General features: G+C 35.0%; 1 protein-coding gene across 7 annotated transcripts in view; it reads right to left on the bottom strand.

Moving 5' to 3' along the window:
• LOC131060161 (protein SPA1-RELATED 2) overlaps nt 1-21,330 on the bottom strand; it is a 120,311-nt gene that overhangs the window by 41,946 nt on the left and 57,035 nt on the right. For 5 of the 7 annotated variants that reach the window (XR_009110292.2, XM_057993289.2, XM_057993292.2 and 2 more), the window contains exons 2-4: nt 13,465-15,548; nt 10,907-11,064; nt 8,185-9,148 (exon numbers count right to left, since the gene is read on the bottom strand). Coding sequence is in view for 4 of the 7 variants with exons in the window: in XM_057993289.2 (XP_057849272.1) it covers nt 8,185-9,148; nt 10,907-11,064; nt 13,465-15,444 (3,102 nt within the window). In the remaining 3 variants the exon portion in view is untranslated. Of the gene's footprint in view, nt 1-8,138; nt 9,149-10,906; nt 11,065-13,464; nt 15,549-21,330 lie in introns of all 7 variants that reach the window. The other 2 variants (XR_009110294.2, XR_009110293.2) reach the window with 1 other exon arrangement.

The raw sequence follows: 21,330 nt of genomic DNA, 5'->3' as shown, positions 1-21,330 counted from the left end.
TTTTATATATAGCAAAGAGAATATACACTAGCATAAAAGATTAAAGAGCCTGTTGTACGAAAGGCATCTGTATGGTGGTTTCCTACACAGGTGGCTTGTTTTGCTCCTAAGGACTACCAAATCAATAGAAATTCAGAAGCACAAAAGATGGCTCCAAATAACTAGTTTTAAGGTGTTTTAAGTTAAAAAAAAGTAGAGACTTCTATAAGGGTTCTTGGTTAATGGGTGCTTCTTGCTAGCCCCTCAATATACAATGTAGCTGAACAGATTTTAGAGAGAAAAAATACCTGACTACTATGTCCTAGATTCTTTCAAATTTGAAGATTTCTCATTTACACTTCTTTGCCTTTTAATGAGATATTACACACCCATAACTTTCTAGATTGGAAATCAACGAACTATGAAGCAATGAATGACAAAGCCATGTATTACCATAGTTACAAACAACAAACAAAAGAAAAGAAAAAATATTCTATTTGCAAAACATTCATGATACAAAAAAGGCACAACATAAAATAATTATGAAATGTGTTTCTATTATTTTGAATATTTACAAGAAAATCAATAAGAAATGCAAGAAACCCAATATATGGAGATAGAAAAGTAGGGATTTCAGATCACTTGCATGCATTGTCTATCTCGGTTTAATAAGCTTGAGAATAGTTGGTCAATTGTTGCACCACTTTGCCAATACCCCTATAATAACAATGAGATTTAAGAAAAAAACAAAAAGTTAAATCTTCCCATGTGAATGTCCTTGTTCTTACATAGATAATATTGTATTGCTCTAAAGGACTACCAAATATATAGACCATTGACTCCTTAATGCCTATCTACGCTTTGGTAATATTGTATTGCTCTAACCGGTGTAGGGCGAGGAGTCTTTGATACTGTGCATAGGGGTTGGGTCAGGTTACTTTGTATCGACTCAACATAAGATTTGTCTTCAATGCTAAGTGGTATGTGCACTATGTGTTTGTCATTTGCAAAAGAAATTTCTTCAATTCTGGAATCTATAACACAATTAGAATTTATGAACCCTCTCAATCCAAGTAATGCCCTGAAAGTATTAAATGGTTCCTTCATTTCAACCACCTCAAAATTAACACATTGTTTTATAATTTTATTCATTTTACATTTACTTCTACATTCTTCCATGTTCTTAGAGTCTCCATTCTAGAACCATCTGCAAGACTTATGTACATCACTGTCTTAGCCAGTCTAGGCTTCCCCAATTTCTCCCAAGTAGTTGATGGAATGATATTAAAATTTGCACCAAGGTCAAACATAACATATTTGACTTTTTGATCATTCAAATGGACAATTATCAACAAAGGTCCGTTCTTGTTCCAGTCTTCTAACAGTTGGTTAACTTGCTTCTGTTTGTTCCATTTTTTCCCCATTGTTTCAATTTAACCACTTAATCCTTTTGTCTTACAAGGGATGCTAGGTCTTCCAACATTTTTGACTTCCTTCTTTGTGAAACATCCCACTTCTTTGTGTTGCTGTATGATTGTTTTCTTTGCTTGCTCAACAACTTTCTCATGCTGGTTTATGTTAGGCCGAAAGTATTTCAGTTCTTCTTTTTGTTCCTTCAGGCTATATTCTTCCTCATATCCTTCTTCTACCAACTGTTTCTTTTTGTTTTTATCAGTAAGTTCCTTGTCTAGTTACTACATTTGATTTCTTCTTTCTTCCAAATTTATTTTTCGTCTTATTTTCAATCACTAGCTTTTCTCCGAAATGTTCTTTAGTTGAAGTATCCAAGGACCACACATCCATTTGATGACAACCTCTTATTCCTTGTTGTGGTACCCTCTAGTTTACCCTTGCTTCTCTTTGTAGCTCAACACTCTGAGATGGTTGACTAACATTCTAATAAAATATTCTTGCATTCTCAGACTTGAAAAGATCATTAGTATTTTGGCCACAAAATTCACATTTTTGTTTCTTTCTTGCCCAACATTTTTAGGCATAATGTCCCACTTTCCCACAATTAAAACAGTTGACATCATTTCTTCTCTTGTTATTGCTGCCTCTTCCTCTACCTCCTCTATAATTTGATTGCCTATTATCTTCTTGATATCCTTCTTGTTGATTATTGTGCATTGCACATGCATTCCTGTTGTCCTGGTGAGATGGCATACGGTGTCCAGCATCATTCTTCACATTTTGTACTACAATTATGACTCTGGCAGCATTGATTTCCTTGGTGTTCTCCATTCCGGATGGGAGGTTTGTTATCCGGACAGTCTTCTGTCAAATGAATATCCCATTCTTTGCAGATTGTGCAATACATAGAATTAGGTTTCACCAATTTGATTGTAGCTACTGTTTCTCTGCTCGGTCCTTAGGGCATTCATTCCGGATGTGCCCTTTTCTATTGCAATATGTGCACCAAATCTCCTTAGTCTTTCTAGGCACATTGGCCCTAATCTCCTATTGTAGCACTAGTTTCTGCACTTTCAATTGTAGATCTTCAAGTGCTTTTGCACTTATATCTTTCTCCAATCTTCTCCATGGTTGAGCTTCGATCCAGCATGCCATGGCTATTAAATCAATGTATTTATCAAAGACTCTATCAACCAATCCTACTCTAATGTCTTTATGTAATCCGGAAAAGAACCATTCTATCTTTTGTTTCCGCATTAGGGGTTCTTCCAGTTTTCTACAAATCTCTTTGAAGCTTTTATCATAACTCTTTACAAATTCAGTTTCTCCTTGTCCTAGGTTTCTCATCTAGCTTACACTTTCAGTTGGGATTTCCGAAGTTGCAAAATTAGCTAGAAATTCTTCCTCACTTCATCCCAGGTAGCTGCATGCTGAGGGTGATTTTTCATATACCATTCAAGTTCCTCTTTTCTCAATGATCTAACAAAATCCAGTAATTTGTCCTTATCTACATCTTTTCCCAATCTTTCCCATACTGCTTCCAAAAGGAATACATGTTCCAAAGCTTTTGTGGCATCTATTCCAAAAACGAGAATCTTAACTGTTGTCTCCATTATGTTTGATTTTTGTCTCATTTTGATGTTTTGTGTCGTCCTGAGCTTTTGTTCCAATTTCTTTTCCGGTTTAGGTGTATTATGCTTCGTCTCCTTTAGGCTAATCTTAGGCTTGGTCTCTCTGCCTTTATCTCTCTCAAGTTTTATATCAAAAAATTCTTCTCCTAATATTTCATTCCAAGGGGTATCCTGATCTTTTCTCTCTTCTTTTAAATCTTGCTTCTCTTCCTTCTTGTCTTCTCTTTGCTTTGGTAATGTTTCTGCAACCACTCTTCTACTTTTAGACCTTAACAAGGATGTGTCCTAGTCCAAGGGCCATGACTCATAATATCTCTTTATCTTTTAGTTTGTAAACAACATTTGATTAGTTAATGGCCTAATTTCTTCACCCAGGTTTGAATTAACTTCCTTCTCCTCTTCTTCTTCCCTTTATTTACTTATACTCATATTAACCATACTCTCTAATTAATCATCATTCAAAGGTAGGACCTTATCTGGAGTTTTTAGGAACTCTTTATACGTGTCATCTAACTCAATTGTTGTGTGAACTATATCTGGCTTATACTTAAGGTTCTTAGAAGGTTACAACAAAGTAGGAGTCTCTATGCTACAACTTTCCTCTATTGGCAAGCTTTTAAGTTCTTGATTAATTATGATTGTTTCAAATCTGCTTGATAGCCTTCCAGTTCCTTTCAATAATAGGCTCATTTTCTCCAAGGTCTTCTCCTCCTCCTTTCTACTTCATTTTCCTCTCTTTCTAGTAGCACCCACATCGACACACTCAGCAACACCCCCAATGGCACACTCTAACCTTGATTTTGTTGTCATCTCCATTCTTCTGCGGTGTCTCTCCTCTCTTTCCATAACCTGTCTTTGTCTTCTCTCTTCTCTATTAGGGCTGTCCAACCTTTTAAGTTCTTGATCTTGTGTAACATTTAGAGTTTGAAAATTTCCTCGTAAACCTCAACAGAACCTAACCAGGGTGCCAGCAATGAAACCAATGTTCACAGAAAAACTTTGACCAAAGTGAAGGTTTAATATTTTGTTGTGTAGTCAACCTTGGTACATTGCAATAAGTAGAAACCAATTTATAATAAATTAAATTATATATATATATATATATGTCTTACACATGTCTTATAATTCATTCATCATACTTCATCCATATGTACATATATCACATATATATTTCACACTTCCTTATTCTCACATATATTTAGTTTATATCATTCCACACATGTTTCCACATTATTACCTCTCACTTTTCACTTTTTATATAGCCTCTTTATGCCTTACATAATGCCTTTCCATCACACCCTTTCATAATAACTCAAATATCTTACTCCCACGAATTTGCCTTTTATTCTATAATATTTTACTATTTTATAGCTTATTTAATCATATTAGAGGTGTTTAAAGGTTATTTAGGGAGTATATAATGGATATATGGGTCTATAAATGACCCAAATGACATATGCGGTGCCTCACAACCCTCTATATCCTACCAACATTCTCCCCACGCCTAAAACATTGTCTTGTCCTCAAGACAACTTAGTGAAACACCTTGTGCGCTTCATGATTACCCTTCTTTCCATGGTTATTCCTTAATAGAAACCTTTTTATGTTTTTGTGGCATGTTTCCATTGTAGTCTTTTCCCTTATTTTTTACTTCCTTTCAAGAGCAACCCCCTTGGCATGCTTAGCAGCACCCACCCTTGTGTGCTCTGTCTCTACTCAATTTTCTTTATTGCTATCATTTTTTACATATGAATATGTATGCCTGTACAACCTCTTAAACATATATGTTATCATTTTCCAATAAGATCCATCAATCCATCCACAATTCATTTGTATACATTGTTTCTTCCACTTTTTATTCCAACACATTTTTTTAGAAGGATCCTTTAGTCACAAATGCTACAAGGATGAAGATCCCAACACATTTATTTCCTATGTCCTTTCCTGTGAGAATAAGAACATTGCATTTCTTGACTAGATTTGTTAGGACTTGTTTTACTTGTAACATTATCTTCTTTTACATTTTTAGGTTATTTTCCCTCACACTTGATTTAGTACCCACTTTAAAAACTGCTCTTATAAATCCTATTCTTCCCATTCTCTAAAACAGACATTCTTTGGAGAACATCCTTTAAAATTATCATCCCAACTATCAATACTTGTAGATTCAAAATCATCATCATCTCTAACCTTACACTTTTCAAAAGAAGCTTGAGTTATATCACATTTACTAGATGATTCATCAAATGAATAACACAAATCATTTGTATCACATGAGGCATTACGTAGTGTAGGCTTATACCTAGCAATTGATTTTCTTTTTGACATGTTGTAAGCAATTGATCTAACTTATCCTTTTGTTCTTTCAAATTTGATATTTGATCTTTTGTAAACTATTTTTCTTTTTTAACTTTGTCAAGTTCTTTTTCTAGAATACTGTTTTCAATTAAATATTTATAATTATCCCCTCTAAACAGTTTCATCCCTTCTTCTAGGTCTAAATTATTATTTTACCTTTAATTAATTCTTCCATTAAACCCTCATTTTCTATCTTAAATCTCAAAAATTTCCACTTCTCAAATTTTCAACACTAATTTCTTCTTTGGAATGATCTCCCTCCTTATGCAACAATGAAGGTCCCGCAATGGAACCAATGTTACCAAGAAATCTGAGGGATGCAATCGGAATTCTGTACCCTAAGGATTTTTTATGTTGTCTTCTACCACGTACTCAGTCCTATTGAGGTAACAAGGAAATCTATATGGACCTTAGATTAGTTGTGAATCAAAATAATTATACCATACACGACATAACAGATCAGAATTCAGAAATATTTTGTATTCATTATATTCAACCATGCATTGCATTCCTTATAAGTATACCTCATCTGATTCATCGTTACACTCACCTTACTATCTCCTATTAGTTTTTAATAGATCTCACTATATACTTTATTCACAATAGGGAACGTGGCCCTTAGGTAACATCCCTAGACTACATTCTACACTCCGAAGCTAATATTTTGGAGTCTTCTTTCTAGTAAGATATGGCAGCTTCTTCGAATCTATATCTGTACAATGTTTTCCGGCCAACACTCATCTTACCCTAATTAATTATGGGGCTTAAGTTATAAGATCTCTCCAAGGTATTGGGTGGAGTTTTGTCCGACCCTGCACCCCTTTTATTGGGTTCATGCAAAAAAACATAATGTCCATATTTACAGTTGATATACACAATTTATAAACCGAAGAAAAAATTCATAGAGGAATTCACCTAATATTGAAGGCCGTTATTGGAACTCTCAATGGCAATACAAATTTAGAATAAATGGAGCAGGTTGAACTGAGACTAAGAAGCTTACATTTATAAGTCATCTTAAAATTGTGTATAGTATAGAACTAGATCAAAACATTAAATAGTTGGAAATTCCAGTTATAGATTTACATTTGACAAAAGCTGCTCTGATGGCACATAACTGCCAAGTACTTAAATGCTGCTACACCCAAATCAGCAGGCAACAAAGCTTTCTTCCATGAAAAAGTAAAGTATTTTTAATTTTAACAACAATCTCATGTAGCTAATCATAGATGAAGCACTCTGCGAGTATTCACAAAGCAAATGGCGTACTGAGTAACTCACAGAAATACTCAGGAATGAGTTTTTGGCATACTCGTGGCACATTTTCCCGCAAAAATGCGCAAATTTATGTGATTTTATGCCCCCACCTCGCCAGAAAATTGTCCCAACGTATTAATTTAAAGAGTCCAAACATTTTTAAGGGTTTTTTATGATTTTTAATGCAACATGAAGGAGTGATGGAGGACAAGGCAACAGAACACAACTTGTGTTAGGGTGTTTTGTACATTCCTACAAAATTATGCTTTCCATTCTTTAGCTGTTCAAAACTACATGATTATCATATATAAAAAAAATTATTTACTTCTTATTTAAAATCTGATTTTATGTAAACCTCTTTGGCATTTCTCTCATTGTTTTTTAATTACAAATAAAGTTAAAGATAAACAAAGAGCTCGTCTACTAAATGGAGTAAAATAAAATGTAAATCAATCAATTTCAAATCAATTAGTCTATTATAAATGAGAAAGATATGCATATTGTTAATATCATGACAAAGATTGCATAATAATTGCAGACAGATGTGCACATATTGTCTTTGTCATCCTTATAGAGATATATTTGTTTTATGCTAACAACTTGTCTATGCATATTATCATTGTCATTTTTATAAAGATATTTTATATGCTAATACTTATTTTATTCTAATTAATATTTAATTCTCCATATTATTTATAACTCATTATTTTATTAGAATTCAATATAATTTATTTTTAAAAAATTAAAAAATTTCCTTTTTTTCCAAATTGTAATTCAAATGTACCAATTTTAATCTTTGAAGGGTGATGACTTGACTTCTTTTATTATTGAAGTATTTTGAAAGTGATAAGTTGATTTTTATTTTGAAGTATATTGTGAGCAATGACTTGAATTTAAAGGATTTGGTGGAAAGTCTTAAGCATTGTGAATATTGACCGCTTCCATTACAAAAAATTGAAAATAACATAAAATTTGAATGCATAAATCAAAATTAGGATCCTTTAAAGGTTGCACTTGATTTTTGGTCTATGATAAGTATTAAACTCAAACTTTGATTTATATATGATGGAAATCAGTAATATGTTCTACAAATTCAGTGTATATGTGTGTTTTTGAAGAATATTTTAAGATATTATTTATTTTCAATGTTAATAAATTTGCCGAGTTTTTCCACAAGTTTTTGCCAAGTCCTGAGTTTTTAAAAATTTTGGGCCTGCCCAGTTATTGCCAAGACTGAGTTTTTCAACTATGTAGTTAATAATAAATTTGATCATAGTTGGGTTAATGGCATGGGTTGGTGACAGCATTATTTGTCACAAAAATCAATCTACACATTTTTGGAACTTCCACACCAACCACTCAGCTATAATGCTACAGACAAACACAAAAAATATTACTTAAGATCCGCTGACTATATTAGCCAGAACATACTAGGATGTACAAAACATTTTCTGCAAATTAGAATGCAACATTTAGACTTAAATTATTGGTCCAACCCACCTAGTAGACTCAGCATGGGATTTGAAGGGGGTTCTGAAACACAAACCTGCACCACACCATCATAATCAGTTGATGAGATATGGCTTTTTATGTAACTATTCCAGCAGACACTACTAAGCTTCGATTTGCTTGTCATCTCAACAGCAGGATAATGGATATCTACATTTTCATTCAAAACTGCATCACAGCCAAAGATTTTGATCTTCTTTGACACCCCAGCAGTTGCAAAGAACTCCTGATCACGATCAAAGCCCACAGAACACACCACATTTGCTGTATTAAGCAGGTCTCCATGTCGTAAAGTTGCCCGCACTTCAAATCGACTATAACGAGCATACTTACATACAGTATCAAAGAAACATCCAAGACGATCCACACAATCATATTCACCACCTTTTAGTATGGTAGCATCTCTACTCAGAGTATTGATACTAGAGCTTTTATTTGGAATACTTTGCCCATGCAAACAAGAATTAGTAGAGTCTAACTCAGCAGGCTCAATTTTACCTCGCACCGAAAAATAAACTTGCTCTAAATGCTTCAAATTCTTTATCAACTTTGCACCTTTAGAATTCATTGCATGTGACCTACTAGGATTTGCCTCTAAATATGGACCCTCATCTTCTGTTCCACCTCTAAATGACTGTTGATACATCAATTTGTTATCAGAATTCAATTTTTCCTCATCTTCATAAAAACAGTTATGTGACTTGTTTATCATCTCTCCAATTATGTCATTCTTACAAGAGATAGCTGAGTCACTCTGTATTTTAGCAACAGGAACACTACATGCCAAGGAGCGTCTTTTATTGACCTCCTCTATATCTGATGTAAGACAGGTAACAGCTTGAGCTAGTTTACGGGCCTTTTCCTCCTTCTGCTTTTGCAAAGACAATAGAAAATCCAACAGCAATTCTGACTCTGCATCTTCTTCATCAACTCTGACAGCAGCTTGTCTCTCAGTTAATGCATCCTGAGCCTCGTTGAGGAATTCAGACTGAATTATCTCTCTGTCAAGCACAACAATGATATTAGCAAACAGAAAAGAGCATTGGGATCACTTCCAAACAGAAAACTCGTGCAGGATTATTCTTCCCTTTTCGTTTAAAGTTTCCTTTTAACACTAACAACTCTAGAATTATCCTAAATTTTAAATTCCAACCAAGTTCCCTCCCTTATGACCAACATCACATGTTATAAGTATATGGTTAAATAAATTTTCCCCAAAGCAAATATCAGGAAACTCATAGCTAAACAAAGAGTATAATATGCCACATTAATAAATATTCACTTTTATCTAACAATGATGATAAAAGAACTCTTTAACATGCACTCCTACTGAAATTATAGGTCTAGGATTCTAATTATTTTAGTATATTGCCTTCAAGAAAACAACTTCCTAAATGTTCTATCATATGATGATAAGTCTTCCCTAAGAAATTTTCTCCATGTAAGCCCATTCATAATAAAGAAAGAAAATACCATTCTTAATGTACCTGAATTATCAAAGTAGGTTAATCAAACTAAAAGTACAGAAGACTAATGCTATCATTGAATTCTAAGCAATAACTAGGAAAAAACAAAGCTCTTTATGTTAAATATTGAGTACTGGATAATCAATAATTACATGCATTTGATACTTAAAAGGGAATGACAGGAGTGACAAAGAAGATGAAGTGATAGCTACCATCCATGTCAAATCACATCAATGAGAGTATTATATGCCATAAGAAGATGAAGGGCAGAACAAAGAGAAATTGCATAAAAGTGCAATGTTGATTTGGAACTTTTCTCAATTCTATTTAAGAATCAAAAGCAAACAAAGATGTCCATGTAAAATGGAGTACTGGATACTATTCTTACAATAGTTTAATAACTAAAGAGGAATGATCATCCATATCAAGACATGTCATGAAAAGCTTTGTCAGTCGTCAAGTGCTGACAAGCAGAATATGAAGCAAAATAATTCACCTACTTCTCACCATTATTGTAAGCATGCCTTCATGAAATGTTGATTGGCACCAACATTAAATGCTGTGTATAAACCTTGTAGTATAGCAAGACTAAAGCTAAAAATATTCTAACACGGGTTCATTCAAGAAGACTCAATTCTTGGACTGAAAAGAAACTAGAGTTAATATATTTGCTTTTTCTACTACCATTTGTGCATCTTTTACAATTCAAACAGAAAATTGGTTAATAAACTCTTCTTTGTGAAAGAGAATTGTTCCTTATGATCAAAGCCAGCATGAATCTTAACCACACTCCATAGTTACAACACAACTTTTTATTGCAAGCACTCATCTTGGCCCCTCATCACACCTTGAAAGTTGAAAGCACTAATAAATGCTACATAACCAACTTTGAGTGCTTGACAATAGTGAATGCAATGTGCTGCCACTTTCAACATGCAACAACGCAATATGGTGCTGTTTGCAATACAATGTGAAAACAGAAGTGCACACCATACAAAAGACATATTTTCTTCCTTAAGCTTATGGGTGCATATAAAATTATAAATTTTTGTTTTCCATCATATGCTGCTAAAACAGAAGTACACATCACACACACCACATATTCTCTTCCTTTAACTTATAGGTGCAAATGAATTTTTGTTTTCGATCATATGTTGATAAAGCAGAAGTGCACATCATTCTCAGAAGGATTTTTTATCATTTTCAAATTTTATCACTATTCCTAGAGACAAGTTTCTTGAATGCATATGAGTGTTAGTTTTCCTTCCTAAAATAACAAAACAAATATCATACTTAGCCTTCGGTCTTGAAGCAGGATCAGGGTGTAGCAACCAAAGACAAAAGCCAGCTTCCCTTGGATATTCTGATAAAAAACGAGGAGGAAGAATGCGATGGCGGAGCTCTGTCATAGTTCTCAATTGTTCCTCCCATGAAGTAAATGCACAAAACAGCTGCCAAACGCCAAAACCAGATATGTTTACAAAGCAATCCTCAAAAGATAATTTCATGAAAACTTAGTTATGCTCTCATAGAGACAAAAGAGAAATTCCATTTCATGGGAAGAATGAAGTTATATAAGGATCTTCAAGCCCCTAACATTCTAACTAATTGCATTCATAATCAACTGACTTAATCTTCTTCATACTAAAATGAAAATGTCAATTTTCTTCAACTTCTTTGCTAGTAAGACTTTCAACCCTATCTTTACCATTTTAAGAAATGGCACAATCTGCTTTGTCCACACAAATTTCTCAATTAAAATAAGTTAATATAAGCAATTCATTACTTTAAAACATGTGTAAGAGGTTCTACAATAGACTAGATTTATTATTAACAGAAGGAATTCAGGTTTTAACAGTCAATGCAAATCACTAACTCCTACAAATAGGTTCTTAGTTCTGCTATCTTGGCAAGGTCCTGAGGAAAGTGCCCCTTGAGATGTTCCAAGAACCAGAAAGTTAATAGGCAGACCCCTATATAAATAATCTCATGCTCTGCACAGTATCTCATATAGAATAAAAGACATTCTCATATGAGAGTCCAACCAGTAAAATCTCTTTGTACAGACAAAATAGGTGTTGAATTGTTAATAGAAAGCAATGAGAAACTGCAACTCGCATTACAGGCATCAAACAGAATGTGTAACTAACCGTAATGAACTACTATAAAACTAGGCACAAGAGGAAAGGAGACACAGTGAAATCCCATGGTCACTCTTTGCTTTTACTCATTGCATTTTGGGGCACACTATACTGCTGTAAGGCACAACCAAGAGTGTAGCATCCCAAATCTCTGTTTTAATCATTTTTTGGTTTAATAAACATGAGATTAATCATTTTTTCCCAGTTAAAACAGCAGTTTCTGATAAATGGTTGCATTCAGCTAATCAACCTTGCTTGCATAATTTTTTATACAGTTGGCATCCGGGCCAATGGCTTTCTTAGTTTGTCAAATCTGACCGATGGCTTTCTTAGTTTGTCATATCTCACTATATCACTAGTTCTACATTTCAAACAAGCTTCAGGAAGGTCCAAGAGCAAAGATCTATATATAGTATATACTATGTTTCTTTGTGCTTCCTCTTTCAGGCATCAGAAGCAGTGCTTGTTTACTGCTAAATTATTAAATTATCAATTGCATTATATAAATATAACATAACAGCAAATACCAATTGATAGGAAACAAATAACAGTAATTGCTTAATTTGTGTTTGAGCAATCATGTTGAACAGAGAGTACTGTGCACAAATCAGACTGCCTTCCTTGACTACAAAAATTGTATTTAAAGTGCTCAACGGTTGCCAGTTAGACCACAACTGTTGGTAATCACTTACAAGTTACAACTATTTCCTAGCAACTACCCACAAGCCAAAAAGTAATTAACAAAATAGTCAGCCACATACATGCTAACAAAACATAACAAATTCAGTTTACACTAATGACAAAGCTTTTATAAAAGATTTTAAAGGGTTATCCTGGTCCTCTCTTTTTCAATATATTGTCAAGGCAACATATAGGAGGGCAACCAAATAATGAAAGAATGTAAAAATCTATAATCCATACACAGAAGTTCAAAAATTTAGTAGCTTCTGAAATAGGAGTACATATTAAAATGTTCGTCAGAGCTTTATATATTAGGTATTAGACCTGATTTAAGGTTTGAGCATACAAGCTGAAGATAATGGTAGAAGAAAGAGAACAAAATTGAATATACTAAACACAGAAATTAATTAGAATCACTGACATAAGATGAACATGTTAGATTAGTTATCGGATTTCTATATAATGGGCATAAGACTTCATTTAAAGGTTAAACTGTAAGCATACAAACTGAACATACAGGAAAGAGTAAGAGGGCAAAGTTGCATAGACCGTGTAGGAAAAGCTTCTGTGAAACTGAAAGGAAAGGCACTGCCCATATTATCAAATGTTTCTTGTAGCTCAATGGACGAAAAAAAATACCCCATCCAGAAAACATGTACTTTGCTCATAGGGTATCTAACAGAAAGATACAATAGTGTCTCATATGTTCAATGTACCCTATGCAGTGAAGCAAATCACATCATGAAACAGAAAATTGATTAAATTAAAAGAATCAGTATTAAGAAAAAAAAAAATAGAATTTCTTAAAATAAAACACAACAGAAATGTAGCCAAAACAAAAAGAAATTTAACTGCCAAATAGGTTTAAAAATTTTTAAAAGCTAACATGAATCATAGAAGTATATCAAAAACAACTATACTAGTCCCCTAAAGCACAATACATGAGTAAGATGTATGATAAGTAATCAATTTTAAAAACATAACAAAATGCAAGAAAAAGCTCAAGTTAAAATTGCCAATTACACATACCTCAAATAATAGAACCCCTAAAGCATAGATATCAGACGAAAATGTCTGTGTTCCACCATTAAGCTCTTCAGTAGTGGTATACCAGTTCTTCTCCAGCAGCAAAAAGTCTTTGCTGTCAAATGCTCCTAACCTACTTTGGTATTGCCTCCCAGTTTGTTCTATGAGCTGCTGCTGGCCTTCACTGAGCTTGTGTCTGGGACTCTGAACATTTGTTGAAAGCAAATTTCCATCCACAATACCTCCTGTTGTATGATCTAAAGAGAAAGATTCATAGGCATTACCAATAAACATATCAAAAGAGTTAGATTTAACAAAGGATCCTGATCCTTGATTTCGAAAACTAGTATCAGCTCCAACATGAGGATGCCCACTCTGTTGACTGTCTGTGCCAGATTTATTCAGCTTCTGGTTTGGTATCTGAAATGTGCCACCATGGCCCTGCCCATCAACAAAATCTGTTGTCAAGCTCTGCCTAGACCGTTTTCTATTTTGATGGAGCTCTGGTGAGTGAATTACAGGACTATATGAACTGTACTCTTGATTTTTGAAAAATTCAAATCTTGATTGACATGGAGACTCAAGATATATAATTCGGTTTAATGAGGAAATCATAAAACATGAAGGGCGGATATTCCGTAAAACCATTCCCTGTGAGTGTGCATGTACTACTAGTTCTATTATTTGTTTGAAAAAATGCAGATTCTCAAGTCTATTGACTTTCCGTGATGTCTGGTTGAGCCATTGCCTCAAGATAAGGCCATTCTGTGTGCTTCCATTGTTCATTTCCATGGTACCATGCAGACTTAATTTTGAGGTATGTGCGCTTGAAGTGCCAGACAGTTGACAGTTCCCTTCTCCATGACGCCCATACAATTCTCTTTCTGACTTCCAGTTTCTCGCCTCAGACATTGAGATATCAGAATGAACTGTAACCTGTCTAGCTGCTGCACTTCTATTGTCATTTAGAGAGTCTTTAACCAAAAATTGATAAGAGCAAGAAGAAGATAGAATTTTTGTTCGAATTCCTTCTGATATTTGTGTCACTGATTTGCTTGCCAATGATGGCCCACTGTAGCTGTTGTTGCAACTTGAAACATGAGCATTTGCATGAGAGTTCTGTGGCAAATGTTTGCTGTTAGATGAGTTTTGTGGAAGCCCAACTTTTAGTTTCAGCTGATTTGGTGTTCCAGAGCTGTCTTGTCTCATTCTGGCACATTGGTCAAGATCATTCTGCTCATTTTCTACATCCTCTTGGAGATTGAAATTACAACCTCGAAAGGATGATAGTTGAGAACTATGACCTGCTTTTTCCATAGAGTTCTCATTGTGCACTCTAAAGCTTCCTGCAGAAGCTGCCAGATGATATAGATGATTCCAGGGTCCTAAACTATTTTGTCGAAATCTGACATGACTTTGGTTAACACGATCAATAGATGGTTCATCATAGTATATTTTTGATTCCTTATTTTTCCTAGCATTTAAACCCTCATTTTGCCTATTTAAATGACTAATAGATGGTTTTATATATTTCTCCGAAGTGCATACCTCAAGCAAATCCCCAGAACTTAAGCTTGCCAAAGGTGTAATTCCAGCACTGAATTCTGGTTCAGACACGAAGGGGTGAGGAAAACATGTATCTGTATAACAGAGTTCCTTTACCTTGGCTTTTGCTTCTGCTGTCTGTAAATTCTTACCAACAGATGTCTGCAGATTGGCTGCAACATTAACATTGTCAGCTGTGTGCGACTTTAACAATGAAATTGCTTCTGGTAAGTCATTTGTTGGCCAACTAATGACACCTCCAGCATCTGATGAATAGCAATATTCAACCTGAGAAGTCGGAATGTGATTTTCTTGTTGACTGGTTACAAGAAATTTACTGAGGCCCCCATCATTGGTCAACTTTCTAGTAAAACCTTCATCCTCCTTTACTGGCATTTGAACAGAATCAGAGTATCTTGATCCAAACGCATGCTCCATAATATGATAATATGACCAAGAGAATATCAAGTGTCATATTCATATCCAATTATCTTGTACTTCTCAGAACAAGTAGACTGCCAAATTGCCTCCATTCTCCATACCTGCAATTCCAATTAATTTTAGATTATCAGCTCAACATTAGAAAATCCATAGCATTAAACTTTGCCATGGGATTGTTTCTATAGTAATTCAAACAATCTCAACAGATTGACTTGGTGCTCCCATTGACTTGGTGCTCCCTCTAATGGTAAGAAAAGCAAGATATTTTCTATTCATTGCAATGTCTAAAAATAGTAGAGAAATTATTTAATGTTTGTAGGTACAAACAATTGAATACCCAGAGGTTCAAAACAACAAAACGAAAAGGTTTGTGCTATTTCTTCTAAACACTAATTTAGTAACCTCTTGATTCGCAAGAAAATGCAATAAGTGTTATAGTCATTAATGCTGTAATTACATTTTCCAAGACAAGTAAAATGTTCTTTAGTGGGGATTGCAAAAGAAGATATGGAGAGATAAACTTCATTACGAAAGATGAAGCCTTGAAAATTTGGATGATACTTTTTAGTCTTACTAAAGCTCCAAATATCTGTGAACTGCTCCTAAAAAATGTTCTGATTTGCAATAAGAATGCAATGGAGAGTGGGAAATGAGATCAAAATTGACCCTACTTGATCCATGTAAAGGGCTTTGTTATGTATATCAGTGCAAGTGATATGACAATATGACTGATTTAATCACACAATGGATATATATGTTGCCTAATAGAAATCAAAAAATGAACACAATTCTATCTTCATCAAGAGCTGTTAGTTGCAATCTATGTTCCACAGAAACGCACCCTTGGGGATTTTTCAGTCACTCCAAGGACACAAGGACAGTCCCTAGCCATCTCCATTTGTTTTTGCCCTAGCCAAACAGCAAGGGGATGGCTGGCATCCACACAACTATGCACTTGATTTTTTTTCAAAAAGGTCCTAAATTAAAAAATGATTGCTTTATTCCTATTTTTTGTGGGGCCCCACGCCACACTTAGCCCTAAATCAACAAAAAAAAAGCATCCCTATCTCATTCTAACTCATTTTTACATGCCAAAAAAAATTGCAGCCAAGTTGCTGCAAAAAAAAATCATTTTGTGGAGGGTTTGAAGGTGCAACTGGATAAATCAGCATTAGTGAGCATTGCAAAGTGAGGTAGCAAGAGAAGTGGAAGAGGTAAGAAGTTCTTTCATATTTTCTTCTGTTCTTTTCAAAATTTTTAGGGAAACGTATGATGTTTTTTTTCTATTTTCAATTTGCACTTGCATTATTGTTTCACAAAACAACATGAGCAGCAGTAGTGAGAGTAGTGAACATGAGATGGAAGATCAATATGTGAGAGTTTCAAGCTTAGTTGGGGGTTCATCAAGGTGTGGGAGTCTTGTGGATGAAAGGGAACAACCACAAAATCCATATGAGTGCCCTTCCACCATTTTTAAACCTTATGCAAAGGGCTAATTCCAAAAAAGATCTTCAATTTACGACAGCTCTAGATAGAGATAGAAAGAAAAATTTGGGAGATGGGACAGTGTGGTTGTATCACATTTGCAAAACAGATTTTTTAGGGCAGTACAAAGAGTATATTCTCATCTCTTGGGCCTTACAAGACATGGCATAAAAATGTGTCCAGATATAAATAAGGATGAGAAGGTGGAGGTTCACAGATTGCATCTAGAGACAGAAGCAAAGCCTAAGAGTGTTGTAATGTCCCTGTTTGATATTTTCCTTATTTTTTTTTTTAATAATAAGAGCTATCAGTATGGGGATAGCGCCCTTGTATTGCTTAAAAAGAAAATATTACAGGCATCTTCACTGCCTACAAGCAGGTCCATATACAAAAACTGCTATCTGCAGTGATTACTATTACCTACCCACCCTATTGAACAACAGATACTGACAGTGGCATACTTGGTTATGCATATTAGTGATCCCCATTGAGGGTCTGCATGATAACCCCAGCAAATTCCCCGATGCTGATTACATTGGCAGTAGCTCCAGCCGCGAACCACCATGTTTCTGAGTTAGTTACTTTGCGAAAAGGGGCCATGTTCCCATTCTGCACAGCGCACCTAAACACTTCCCACGTGTTTTCCCCAAATGTTCTCATCATCTCCTTTAACTCTTCCCTTTCAATGCGTCTACGCTCTGCCCGGCTTTTTTCACTGTCATCTGATTTATTGCTCCCATCATTTTCACTCTCCTCTTCTTCCTCTTCAGAGTCTGATGGCAGAAAGTAACTCAGCTGGAAGTAAGTCTTGAGAATGCTAATCCATTCGTTCTCCAGCAGACTTAAGATGGAGTCTGCGATGTTGTTACTGTTGACTGGCTTGACAAAGCCACTCAGGATCTCCACCGCTCTTTCCCTGCACTCAATGATGTCGACCAAGGGCATAAGAACGGCTTCATAAACCGTGGCATCACAGCAGTGGCGATCAAAGTTAAGTGTGATCCCTACAAGCCCTTTTATAGCATCATAAACATATTCCTCTGTGACAAACAAGCTGCAAAGTTGTGCATCCAGTGTCTCTTCACAGTTCATGCATCCAATCTTGCCAAAGTAGGCCATGGATTGGTCGCAATCCAGCTCTTGCACTATGCGATATGTGAAATCCCTCAGAGCTCCTTACTCTTCATGCATTCCGACTTTGCAGAAGACCAATAAAAGGCCTACAAAGTTCTAGAAGATTCCTCCTGCCTAATCAACCTAGATCCCGCAGTCTGCTAGAATCTGCCATTTCGTCACTTCTGCCTATCCTCTGTAACTCGAACTATCATCACTACATCTTTCGATGAATCAGCTTGTTTGAGGTGCACAAGACTTCTACCATCTATCCTACCTCCGCAAGCCTAGTGCAAGGGCCATCATCCCACTCCGTCGCTTTTTCTTATCAATAAGTCTTTTCTGCACAAGTCCGTAATCTCTGAACTCAATGCCTTGGGATCTACTGACACTTCTGCAGTATGTGAATTGACTCCTAGATTAGCTAACAGGTCTGCTACTCGATTTCCCTCCCTGTGTATATGTGATATTTCATATGGCTTAATTGCTTGAAGTAAGGACCAAATGCGAGGCAGCCATTTAGCTAGTTTCCAATTAATTAATCTACCAGTAGTCACCCCGTTTATAATTATCTGAGAATCACCTTCAATCTGTACATTGGTTAAACCATTCTCTTTGCAGAGTAAAAGCCCGGCCTCAAGGGCTCTTATTTCTGCTTCATTGTTTGTAGTGCAGCCAATATTTCCATACGTACCAAACACCATATTCCCATCCTCATTTCGAATGATTGCTCCAAAGCCAACCTATCCCAGATTGCCTCAGCAGGCCCCATCAAAGTTGAGTTTTACCCAATTGTTATGAGGCTTCTCCCATCTAACTTCCTTCCTATTGATTCTTCTCTTGGGATAATGAAATAAAGCATTTTTGAAGGACCAATTCCTATCCATATCCATGTCCCAATCATTGAATTTGAATTTTCTGACATTTCGTGACTTACCACAAATGACTTCTTCTATGCCTGCCTTAAGATTGTCTGTGACTAATTCCACTGGCTTGGCCGATTCTTTGAATATCCACTTATTTCTCTCTTTCCAGATAGACCAAACAATCATTGTTGAGCCAATCAACCATAAGACACCCCATTTTGACTGACTGGATCGTGGCCATGCAACAAGGAATTCTTTTAGAGTCATACTTCTAGCTGTATATAGACTAACCATTCCAAGGAACCAGTCCCAACACCTGCGAGCAAACCTACAATTGAAGAGTAAATGACCCATTGTTTCTTCCCCAATGTTGCATAACACGCACTAGCTTGGCCCTTGTATACCTATGGTTTTCAGCCTGTCACCAGTGAGTATCCTCCCGTTCAGTGCTATCCATAGGAATGCCCCTGCCTTGGGTAACACCCACCTGTTCCAGCACAACTTACTAGGCCAGTTCGGATTGAAAGCTTTATGCCTTTGGACTTCACAGCCCAACTTAACACTGTACTCCCCTGACTTTGCTGCACACCAGAATAAGTTGCCTTCTTCATCTGATGCTAGTATTGATCTGCTGCTAAGTATTTCTTCGAGTTTTTTACACATTTACGAATTGCCGATAATATTTTCCTTATTTTTAGTCCTGAAACAATAATTTTAATTTTAAATTATATCTATAATATATTAATAAGTATAATCTTATCGAAACTGAATATATTTTATTATAATCTTTAACTCAAAACCTTAAGAATAATGTGAAATATAGAACTTATCTTGCTTTATTGTAATAACTATAATAGCCTCTTTCCAAAGCCTAACGCTCCCTATATGTCTTTATAAAACTCTTCACTGTCTCCTTCTTTAATAAATATTGACTTTCCTATACTCAGAAATCTTCCCATTGAAGACCAATTTATGATCTTCTTATCATGAATATGATCTTAACCTAAATCAATTGTCATATAGCCCGATCTTCTCCCGGCCTAATCCCCCCCATCTTGGGTGAATTCAATGATCTTAATATATGATGGGAAACGATGTTTGAATAGACATGTATTCTTCATTTATCCTAAATCGCACCTTTTGGTTATACTTTGATTGGTTACTTAACAAATCAGAATCTTGTTTTCCTTAATGATTTTGCTGATCATTGATAATTCTTAAACAGATCGATCATTATAATGTAACCATCTCTCATATAGTTGACCCAATCAACCATCTTGATAATAAGTAAATTTGACTTGTTTTATCTTTGTTCTCAATAGACGTAAGTTTATTAAATACATTTCTTAATCTGATTGCTGCTCATAATCGGGTTGTTTTATTAACATTCTTCTTTAATAGACATTGACTCTTGATATTGCGTGTGAACATATCAATCAATATAATCAATTTTCTTTAATGATGTTGCTGTTAAAGATCCTTACCAAATCATGCTGCCAAGTGGAGTAGCCACTAGGCATTGCTCTCAAGACATTACCGCTGACATCTAGTGATTGACAATATTATCTCCATAAGATATAATCGCTGCATATCACTTCATAAGTTAATTGCTTTCAAGCATATACTTATCACTGCTTTAGTCAACTCTATGCTATGCCTTAATAATATTGCCATGAGCCACGTTACCCACTATATTTCTGAAGATTATTATATTGGCAGCACAGGAAATGATATGCCTGTGAATGGAGACAAAAGGTGATGTGCCTCAATGGGTGGTTCGTATTTCACTTTTAGAAGAGTCTGGAAGGAGTTTATACTGTTGCAAGGGAGAACATTCTGACATGTGTTAGATCTGGTCTGCCAAAAAGATTACCAAGTGATATGCTGGACACTTAAAATTAGCAGCAGCACTCAAACTGGTGAATTGATAAAAAAAAAAAATTCTGTTTTCTTGGATCTTTTTATTATCTTCAGCCACCAGCCATTGAGAAGGGAGGAGTGGGACCCACAAGGACTTGGCAAAGGCTCCAAATGTAAATATCAATTCAAAGATTAAAAACAGAAATATTATTGTAAAATTTATATTATTATTTGATAACTATGAAATTAATATTAATATTTAATAAATATATAATTTATATTAAATCTTGTTCATTATTATTATTAAGATTTTATTTAGTTCATTTTATTTGATTATATCTATATATTTTATATTTCAATTTGTATTATTATTTATCATTAAATTCTATCATGTTTAGACGGGGACATCACAGTCTCCCCTCCTTGAATTTGCTTGTCCTCAAGCAATATAATCTTGATTATGGGATCTGCAATCAGATTTAAACAATACATTAAAAAATATACATATATGCATCTTATATGAATCAAACACAGAGCATACACATGAAAACACAAGGTA

The sequence above is a fragment of the Cryptomeria japonica genome, chromosome 7 (assembly GCF_030272615.1).
Source record: "Cryptomeria japonica chromosome 7, Sugi_1.0, whole genome shotgun sequence".
Taxonomy (NCBI): Eukaryota; Viridiplantae; Streptophyta; class Pinopsida; order Cupressales; family Cupressaceae; genus Cryptomeria; species Cryptomeria japonica.
This window is presented reverse-complemented; position numbering and strand designations above follow the sequence as displayed.